General features: G+C 34.4%; 1 protein-coding gene and 1 non-coding gene across 2 annotated transcripts; one reads left to right on the top strand and one right to left on the bottom strand.

Annotated features, from left to right (window-relative positions):
• Positions 1-400: 400 nt before the first annotated feature.
• TRNAG-CCC lies at positions 401-471 on the bottom strand. Its single transcript has one exon. It is a non-coding gene; the product is annotated as a tRNA-Gly (tRNA).
• Positions 472-740: 269 nt separating this feature from the next.
• On the top strand, positions 741-9172 carry LOC753903 (mapk-regulated corepressor-interacting protein 1). Its single transcript, XM_001178348.4, has 6 exons — positions 741-875; positions 2452-2500; positions 3985-4124; positions 5115-5165; positions 6246-6296; positions 7686-9172. Exons 1-6 carry the CDS (start codon positions 824-826, stop codon positions 7754-7756), a joined length of 414 nt encoding a protein of 137 aa, XP_001178348.1. The 5' UTR covers positions 741-823; the 3' UTR covers positions 7757-9172.
• Positions 9173-11032: the final 1860 nt, after the last annotated feature.

The raw sequence follows: 11032 nt of genomic DNA, 5'->3' as shown, positions 1-11032 counted from the left end.
ACCCCTATCCTGTGTATTTACAAGCAAAAGATTTTAGTTATCAGAATCGGGTCATATCCCCTTTTGAATGGTTTGACATGCCATTACTTTTATATACACTAAACTTGTTATAATTTGAGAAATAATAGCTTTGCAATTACGTTCATTCTCTATGGGATGTCGTCTGCTTGGGCAGTGTTGGTCCATATAGTGACGTCATTAAAACATCGTTATTTTTCAGGCAAATCTCTCGTATATCCAAGCTGCTGTGGAGGTGGTTGTATTTTTTTAAATCACCCGGTATGTAGTTGACCTAAAACTTGTCCGATGGCCAGTTTCTAGTGAAACATTAGTTGATGTATTTCTGATTTTCTTTGAATTTCACCTTTAAGAAAGTTGAATTTTGAAATGCCAAAATGAGTGCACTGCCCGGGAATCGAACCCGGGTCGCAAGAATGGGAATCTTGCATGATACCACTACACCAGCAGTGCTTATGACGTATTTGGAGGATTTTTAAGACTCTATCTATGGTATTTAAAAATGCATTCAGTCTCTAGACATTATTTGTAAAATTAATTTTGTATGAAATAAAAGCATAGTGAAAAATTCATTCAATTCTATTCATCAAATATATAAAATATAATTTTAAAAACCCAACAGATAAAAAACAATGCAAAAAATTACCCTAAAAGTAAATAGAAATTGATAATTTTTGTTTATCTTCCTGGAATAAGAATAATATTTATTATTCAATGAGATCGATTACCTAGCAGCTATCGCCTGAAATAGTAAATTTGTTTTGAAACGCGATGCCGAACGTCTTCACAATTTTTCCATTAAAACATGTATAAATTGACTCAAGGCCCAAGCAAGTTCAATGTTTCGAAGAGAAGGGGTAAGTTTACCAGATTTTCAACATTTAAATTCAAACTTTTTTTCTTTTCTAGAGTATTTAAGTGCGATATCTTCACGAATAATTGCGTCATCCAATTGCGCGACGATTAACGCGTGTTACATGAAGCTCAGCGGTCCTCGAATGTGATGCCGCCCCGAAGTTCAGGGCTACGTTTTGGTAGATAGGTCTATACTGGGGTGTCGCGTACGTGTGATTATGAGTGAGACCTAGGCTAATATTACAGTTAAAATGTTGGGGTAGATTCTAGTAGAGTCTATATTCTGATCATAAACACTTTCTTATAATTGAGATTATGTTGACCTCTAGTCTAGATTGAATGAGGTTATCAGAACGCAAGGACAGGTTGTGACAAATGAATGTGATGCAACAGTCACCTGGTCGCATGATCATGATTTGCCATGTTAAAAAAAAAAGAATAGGCTTAGGCTTAGCCAGGGTCTAGGCCTGAGGCGTGTAGCCAGGGGGGGGGGGCGTTAGGGGCCGGGGAACTAAATTCAGACAAGTATTAAGAGTTGAGAACGGTACAACGAATCGTCTTCTTACTCTAATAATTAAATGGAACGTCAAATGATCAAATCTTCCGCAAGTGCGGGAGGGGAAAAATTGAATTCAGACAAGGATTAAGAAGAGTCGAGAACGGTACAACGAATCGTCTTCTTTCTCTAATAAACATCAAAACTTCCGCGCTTTGCACAGGAGAAAGGAAACTCCCCCTCCCTGCCCTGCACGCTCTGTAATTGCATCGCACGCTTTGCGTGCTCACTACCACCCCCTAAAATTAAATCCTAGCTACGCGCTTGCGTAGGCCTATTCATAATCATGTTGGATAAACAGTTCAACTTAAATAACATGAACAAAATCAACTGCTACAAAAGTGTAGTGTTGTGTTGGTACTCGTGACTTCAGCTCCTCTATGAGTCTGACTAGTACCTTTGAAATGGTGTCAATTAAACTGCCTTTGCTTTTTCTGAGACACTCCATATGAATTATGATGCTTTTCAACTTTTCATAAAACTGATTTTATATAATATTAGTAAATTTTTGATAATTAATTGTACTAGTATTTGATGTCTTAGCTTCAGTATTTAATATAGCATTTGTGTATTTTGATGCTGTGAATTTTCACTCCTTTTCTATAAGAAACCATGCAATATCTTTATTTAATTCATTTACAAAAGTTACCTATGTTATTAATATTATAGATAGTGAATAAGTGATGATAACATTGTGCCACATGCATTTTTTCTTTCATCAAAATTCTTTTGTAGACATAACACAAATTTTGCATCATTATGATAACTGTTGGGAACATTCTGTAACAGTGTACCTATTTATTATGGACAACTATCATGAGTACCCTATTTGTAATGCTTATGATTATGAAATATACTTAACATGACTGAGATGATTGAAAATTTGAAATAATGTATGCATGAATCTGTATTTAATTTTTTTTTTTTTTTTTTGTAATATAAAATTCTCATTCAATCTTTTAGTTCTTACCGGGTAAATGGAAAATTAGTAATTTGTTACTTTTTTCTCATTCAAATCACAGGATTACAGCAACCAGTAGATGAAGGAGAAAATGGCCGTAACATGATCAAGTAAGTAAATGCCTAGCTTCTAGACATTTACATGTACATGTACATACGTGAATCTAAACAGAACATCTATTCAGCTATGTTTACAAGCTTACTATTTGGTTACACATATATTCTATCTCCCCCCCCCCCCCCCCTCTCTCTCTCTCCCTCTCTCTTGTTGCCTGTAAAATGACTGGTTCATTTGCAAACAAACTAGGTTCTCCACAATTCATTTTGACTTTTTATGTTTTGCAGTTATTGTAAATGAAGTTATGTCCAGCACGATTTTTTTCCTTGATTTTTGTTATTTCTATTAACATGAATGCCTCTACCGGTACTTTATGCTAATGTACCAGTACCTTTTTTCAAATGTACAAAGTACATCCTGAAGTTTTACTGTGCAATGAAATTCTCAAAGTGGCCAGGTGTTGCACTTCAGTTTTACAACTACACTGTAAGCCACTTCAATTCCATGGAGTTTGTGTTTGGACTCTTCACACACGCACAAATGATTTGAAACACGTGGTTGCATGTAATGAACATGTGTGTGTACATGTACATGTGCAATTTGTCACGTGTTGGTAATGCAGCCACCTGTCTGTTAGTTACCCGTACAAGGGCAGCAGTGGGGTAAAAGGATGTGGTCCATTATTGTATTCCCTCGGGAGGGAGCTGGTAAAGCATACCGATCTTAATCATTGTAAACTGCTTAAAACAACTACATGAACATCCTTTGTTCTCCTCTATTCTGCAGTCTTTCACATTTTCACATTATTTTGTTTCTCTGTTATCCTTAGAATGTACCGATCACTGCAATGTATCTCTTCGTAGAATTTATTTTCAAACTTTCAAAGCTCATATTTTGAATGTAGTATTATAGCATTATGGAATGCAAAACATATTTTGGTGATTTGTACACTTGAAATTTGATTGGAATGAAATATGTTAAATTAGTCTAAAATTAGTCTGATATTGTTGTACTTGCCTCAAAGACAAGCATTCCACATTTTGTGGTTTGGCTCATTAACTTTTTATTCAGAGCCCTAAAAATATGCCAGGGACCTGTTTCATAAAACTATATTTAAATAACAAGTTACAATTACTGTAATATAAGCTGCTGAAATCATGGCATCTGATTGGCTGAGGGAAAAATTGTCATTTAAATTTAGCATAATTTGTTATTGAAAACAAGTTTTATGAAACAGGCCCCTGATGCATGAAAAGAAAGGGCAAACATTTCAGCACATATTGTGTCCATTTTTGTTTTATTACCACATTGCAGTTGATATCAGAAATAGTGAAAAGGATAGTCTGTCTAAAATCCTTTAATTTGGGAACACATTAAAAACAAAGTTCAAAATCATTCTTTTTGATCAAAATTGGGAAACTTTTTAATGACAACAGTATCCATTTATCTTTGTTATTGTTCGTACATGTATTTATAGAATTTTATTCTTGTGGTTGTTTCATGTCTACGGTAAAATGTGTGTGATTGTCATTTCTAGCCCACAGACTTCACCTAGACCTTCCTTTAGTAGTGCTGTTATATCAGGCCGTAAAAAGGATCACCACTCAAAACTACCAGGGCTTTCTGTCGACCACTTTGGACGAGACCACTATGAACTAGTCAAGATGTTGAATACAGGTTGGTAAAACACTTGGTATGAATTATCTGTCACCTTGTCTCAATAAAAACATATAGGTTTCAGATTTATCATTAAACTTTTGTTGCTATCTTTATCATAATGATTGTTATAAAAAGCCTTCAGGTAATCTTTTTTATGATAAATATTGTGTGCATGTGTGATTGACATTGTAAAACAATTTTTTTCACAGGCTGCTTGTTAAAGTATGATTTTGAAATGTAACATGGAGAAAGCATTCTAGAGATAATGTTTGGATAAGTAGTTACAGTACATGTTAATGTGTATGTGTGATTTAGATCATGTACATATTGAATACTGTTAATAAAATGGATTTTTTTTTTAAAGCATTGTGATTGTGATAAATCATTTTCTTCTCTTCTATTATAGATTTTACACATGTATTTAACTTGGCAAAAATTGTTTAATCTCAACATGTGATTGGTTTTTTCAACCATTATTATCTTTAAAGCTGAGGGAGACCATGTTAGTACATCTAGATAATGTTCAGTATAAACCCTTTGAGTATAACCTTGATTATATAGCCCTTTGAGTTTGAACTGAAAGATATGAAGAGGTTTGTAGTTGTAAAGTTCCGTACTTGTTGAACTTAATATTGATTCCAAAATACCCAAGTGGCATTTATTTACATACAATTGAGTGTTATCTTATTATAGTTTAAAGTTATTTGTGTACATTATTTGTGTACAATGTACAAGGACATCCGTTCTCCTTTCTTTGCAGACAGTATATTATGGGTTTATTCATTTATGGTCTGCAAACATACATTTCATGACATGTGCGAAAATTACAAACATACGGTACACATGAAAGATGAACCTTGCACATAAACTAATCCTTTTTTATTTGGCTACCGGAATACGTTTTAATTTTGTTTTTTTCCCTTTATGTCTGTCTCTATGTCCATCTCTCTCTCTCTCTCTCTCTCTTTCTTTCTACATTTTTTTTTTTTTACCACGTCTCTCTTACAGAATGGGAAATGACACAAAAGGAACTCAATGACTGTAGACAGGGAAGAAAAGGTATTTTTTTATTTTTTTCTATTTGTAAAGTCTTTATAATAATTGATTCCTCTTCTTTCTTTTTTCTTCTTCTTCTTCTTCTCGTTATCATCATCATTATTATCATTATTTACTGCACTAAAAGTATTTTGAGAGGTACATACATTTGATGGATAACTGAGCAGTATGCATCATAAATAAAGAGATAAATGGATGAGATTTATTATGAATAGGGCAAAGCCACTGATAATACAATGTGTTACTAGCATTATCGTGATCATCGTGCCTAAAATCGTGTTTAAGAATAGACAAAACTCAGTCTAACTCCCTTTGTCTAACCTGATTTTCGACAAAAGATTAAATCATTTATTCATATGCTCATATATGACAATCGTACATTGTGTACGATGCATTTGAGGAAATGCGTGCAGCGTTATTAAAATTTACAATGTAACCGACAGTTAAAACTTTATAGATTTATTATAATAAAAGCAATAATAATACTATGATACTTCAACAAGATCAGGAGATTATTGATTTCATTATCATCTTTATTATTATAAACTCTGTCAGAAGTAAATTTTCATATGAATGGGGGGGGGGGTGCCCTTCTTGCCTTTATAGATACCTGTAGAGGTCAAAAATTCAATTACAGGATCTGTAACAATGTAACCGACAGTTAAAACTTTATAGATTTATTATAATAAAAGCAATAATAATACTATGATACTTCAACAAGATCAGGAGATTATTGATTTCATTATCATCTTTATTATTATAAACTCTGTCAGAAGTAAATTTTCATATGAATGGGGGGGGGGGTGCCCTTCTTGCCTTTATAGATACCTGTAGAGGTCAAAAATTCAATTACAGGATCTTGGGTGATCATGCTTTATTGCAGATAAGTCATTTGAAGTCAAACGTTTTATATGTATTCAGATTTTATTTTAGTGTCGTAAAATTGGAAGAGAAGTTCCTAAGAACTTGAATGGGCCAATTAGATTTTATGGATAACATTTTATTTGTTTGTTTGACCTTTGTCTGAATATGACTGAATCGTATGGGCTTACAGTTATGTAAATTTGTATTCTTTCATTTCAGGAACGTGTGTAGAGGAATTTGTAGATAAAGAAGAAAATCCATCTCTTAGATGTAAGTATCAGGGACCGTATTCAATACATTACTTTGATAATTTAGCATTTTCCTTGATCAAGTCTTATTCTGATCAAATCTGGGAAAGACATGTACACTTTGATAAGCCAAATATCAGACAATCTCCTTCCTAATTGCCATTGTGACATCACTTGGCTAATCCAGAATAATGGGCAATAAACATGTCACATAAAATGCGCTCTTACAACTGTATATAATTGTGGCCAGCTTATAATGACTGAGTATGAAAAAAACATTCCTGACAATCAAGGCCTCAAAAGTATTGGCTTACATGTAAGTCAGCTATTAAACTGACTTGGCCGAAATACCAAAGTTGGCAAAGTTTTTTATGTACCAGTAAGCTGAAAACTGTGTACAGTACTCATATTTTTTAGATGAGTATTGAATTGAATACTGGCCCAGGTTGTTAATCTGTATGCTTGAATGCCTACCGTAGATGTAGTATATTCTCATTCCATGTGTGCCAGCAGACCTCTGATTAAGGATAACGTTGAGTTCTGGTTGTGCAATTACATTATGAGATAAACTGTCTGGAAGCAATTGGAAAAGGTTGATTGTGTAGTACTCAAGAATTGGGGTATACTTCAGAATCACCCCCCAAAAAAGTATCTGAAATTCTCATACACTGCGCACAGAATTGGATATATGGGGCTACACCTACAGGTGCCATGATCGGTCCGATTTTTAAAGTCATTTTTGTTACATTATGAATGTGAGAGCATTTGAAGAGCAATTCCTTTTCAGGAGACATTTCTTTTGATATTTTTAAAACTGACAGAGAGATCAAGAAAGATCATACATTTTATTCGCCATTACCAGAACTCAACCTTTTATTAATAAATACCCTATTGTCTTGTGATTGTGTTTTATTTCATGAACCTCATCTACAGTGTCTGTTCCATTGAAAATCCAGCACCACTTGCTTTAGAAATAATCTTACAAGCAACGAGAGGGGAGCACTGCAATTGATAAAACATTGAGCAGAGCACAGTCTACAATTGTAGAATAGTTAATTTCCCACTGAGGATGATCATGTGATAATGAAGTAGTAAACCATGGCGGTTTTTTAAAAACAAATGAATAACAGCTGTGCGCAACCAAGGTTCTGTGTGTGCTCACTGAGCTCGCAGTACTATAACATACAGAACTGTAAAGCATATATATTAAATGTATGTCATTAAAGAAGGAAAAAAAGCCTCTGCATATTGGAACGATGCTTTAGTAAATATTTTGTCATTATAAATGAAAGTCATCTCATCTGTTGAGAGCCAGAAGGTCTTAATACTGTATCTAATGATATAATTTAGCGCCCTTCTTGCTCCCACCAAATGATTTGTTTTAATTTCATTTCATCTTTGATTTCTCTAGATTTCAAGCCCTTTGACTGGGACAGCCTATGCCTCACGAGACTAATGCCTGTCATGGATGGAGAGACATAACGATGACCTTCATCCTCCCGTCCCTGTACTATGTCCATCTCCTAGCACCTTTACGTGAAAGGCAGAAAGGCATTAGAAAAATCTGTACAAAGTCTATTACATTAATGCCTTTCTGCCTCTCAACGGACACTGTATTACGAAGCAAGTACACTGGTGATATACTGATGAATTTAGCCCTTTGAAGCGCATTGGTCAGCCTCAGATTTTACTCCGACTCAGGGTCTAAATGATGCCTTTTTATGAGTGGGATGGGTGTGATGTATGGAGTAGCAATCAGAATTAGAGAGATATATAGAGAGATTCTTATGAAAGTATATATATATTTTTTATAGGAGAGGAGCACATTCTTACTGTATGGAAAAAATATATGATAGATTGAATGGGTGTGGAAAGCAGAATGAGAATGTATTCACTTTGAATATGTAATGCTGGAAATTACTTGTAGTTCCTTCACTTCATCAATGTTCTTGGGGAAAAGAATGATGATTGGGGAATTCATTTTGTCAGCTGTCCGCAAAAAGGCCATTAATAAGAGCTATGTATAGGCAATGGCCTTCTTGCGGACAGCCCAACAATTTGCTCTTTGAGAACTTAGCATCCAAGTCGCTTGCACTTTGCAATTCATTTGGCTTGTTAGAATATTGAGCTTTAGTCTTCAAGGGTGTGTGGTTTGAACAGTTCTTTTACCAACTTTGGGGGGTCTCGGGGGATGAGGAAATTTAGTTTCACTCGCATGTGGGTTTGGTAATTGCTTGGATTTTGGTAATATTGTTAGACTTACTTTACTCTCTCATTATTTGGATGTTTTCTTGTGTACTGTTCGTACCCCTCAGCATGAGTGAAATTTTCCAAAAGCTTTGCATCATCCTGTGTTGAGGTGAATTGCCTGCTTGCTTATAAATAATTAAATATCCACTCCAAGATGTTTGAGCTTCACCTAAAAAGCCTTGGCAATAAGTTATAACTGAAGGATTCTGTAGCTCAGTCTTCATGTTGCTCGCAAATGAGTAGCAGTTAACATTTATGTTGGCTTTTCAATTGTACATGTACTACAATTGCTGGTAGTATACTTGAATGTGAGGACCAGTGATGAAAACACGACTACTTGGGAGTAGAAACTAATGTAATACATGTATAATGTAAATACAAGAATTTAAATAGCTCTATAAAACCGAAAAATCAAGAACTACAGGTATGAAAATAATATTGAGGAATGTGGACTTTGCCCTCTAGGAAATATCTGTTTCTATAGATTTTTTTGTTTAAAGACTAATAAAAAACAAGTTCCTGTTAAAAAATGCATTTTCTTTACATTGGTGGAAATATGCTGAACTTCTGAAATGAGAGAGGGAATCTCATGGCATTCAGAGATGACAATCCTTTTGTATTCAGTCAGGCTTCATCGAATGAATGGAACAAACAAAAAATCCTGTATTCAAATGTAAATGGCGAGTCCCCAGTTCTTCCACTTTTTTGGGGTTAGATGTTACCTTTGTATTCTCCTTCAAGCTGTATTCATAGATTTTTGTTTTGAGGATATGCATAGTGACATGCTCTGCAACAATAGGTTGTCATTCTATCAATGAACGTCAAAAAACACATTTGTATTTCAACATTTGCAAATGTTTCAATAAGTGACAAGGCAGAGAATATTATACACTGTACTTGTATTTTGAGGTGCGAGCTGAACCTAGTGCCAAAATTTGCAAGAAATATATCAAAAAGCGGAAAATTTCTTTTTCTGTGTACTGAATTACTGTAGATGACTTTTAGTGTTTTCATAAGTAATTTTCATGGTGTGCATACAAGTTTTTCATGTTTCTAGAGTGAAGTAGCTACATATTTTACTTTTTGAAAGTTCTTTCAGCCCCCTCCCACCCCCCCCCCATCCGTTGTTGATTGCTGTGTGTCTAGTTCGTATCACTGCTTCATGCATATACAGTTAACAACTAAATTATTCATACTCCTTTAAAGGTAAAGACCAGTTATGGTCATGCGATTGCATTGTGAAAGAAACGTTGTGGAATCGATCAGAAAAGGTTGATCATCTAGCATCTAGCATCTGCAAGATTCTGGAATCATCAAAATGATAAGAAATTTGGCCCATTCTTCGTAAAGTTACAAGCACTATACACAGAAAGATGTATATGGGACTACCCTATATCTCTCACAGACCATGAGAGAAACAAATTTACCAAATATATGAATTAGTAGGCGGTTTCCCGGCAAATTTGTTATCATCATGTATTAGTCAAAACATATTCTTTCACATGATTGGTAATGAGAGCTTCCATTTCATTTTTTGAAATTGGGGCGTTTCCAATACTGGTCTTTACCTTTAAGAAACATTGATCAGGACAAAATCAATTTTTCACAAACTTTAACAAGTACAAATGTTAGGGATATGAATAATCTAATTGTTAACTGTACATGTATGCACTGCAGTAAAAATGTGTGTTCTACATGTAAGATTGTGGGCTGGTAACCTACTGTATTGACCAGTACATACTCTATTCTACATGAAATTATCTACATACTTTCAAGTACTGGATTGAAATAAATATACATATGTAGTTTCTGATTTGAAATGGGGAATAAAGTACAAAAAGAATTCCTAACTGACTACAGTACTTTTGACCTCAACATTGAGATGTTGAACTGACATGATTTTCATAAAGTCATACAGTTTGACTATGCTGTAATATGGAAAAGGTAGCTTTGGTGAACTCTCTTCATGTTTGTGTGATATTGTTTCATAACTGCAACAAACATTACTTACATTAGAAGTGTAATCAGAAAAAAGAAAAAATAGAAGAAAAAAAAAAAAGCAAAGAAAAAAAGAAGAAAAGCAAAAATATAGAAGAAAGGGAAAGACATAGGTGTATTCATATCGAGTAGCACATAGACTAGAATTCATCTTTAAGAGTTATGTGTGTGAAATGGTAACATTATAAAAATGAACTAGTTGGGTTGCCACACTGTGCCACTCCATAACAATAACAGTCATTTGCTTAGAGCCAGAAAGGTGTTGAGTCAGATCCTTTCACACAAGGTCAATGCCCTTCTGGCTCTCAACACTATTTGTACTTGCGTGTGATTGTGACTTGAACTTTTGAGAATATATTTGTGTCTTGTCAAAAAGTGAGCTTTATGTGGTATTCCGGCGTATTGTGTCGTCATATTTTTATTGTTCTGCCTTACTTGAATACCCGTCCCTTATGAAGACAATGTGGGTGCAATTTGAATTCACTTGTGTCAATTTTAATCTATCTTATA

This window comes from Strongylocentrotus purpuratus, unplaced genomic scaffold, assembly GCF_000002235.5.
Source record: "Strongylocentrotus purpuratus isolate Spur 01 unplaced genomic scaffold, Spur_5.0 spur5_scaffold_14, whole genome shotgun sequence".
Classification (NCBI taxonomy): domain Eukaryota; kingdom Metazoa; phylum Echinodermata; class Echinoidea; order Camarodonta; family Strongylocentrotidae; genus Strongylocentrotus; species Strongylocentrotus purpuratus.
The sequence above is the reverse complement of the archived record's forward strand: the minus strand, read 5'-3'. Positions and strand labels throughout refer to the sequence as shown.

Bases quoted from the DNA above. Each gene is read 5' to 3' on its own strand.
- LOC753903 (XM_001178348.4), top strand. From the start codon at position 824: ATGTATAAATTGACTCAAGGCCCAAGCAAGTTCAATGTTTCGAAGAGA. The intron at 5,166-6,245 runs GTATTTTTTTAT...CTTTCATTTCAG, and splicing joins CTGTAGACAGGGAAGAAAAG to GAACGTGTGTAGAGGAATTT. The intron at 6,297-7,685 runs GTAAGTATCAGG...TGATTTCTCTAG, and splicing joins AGAAAATCCATCTCTTAGAT to ATTTCAAGCCCTTTGACTGG.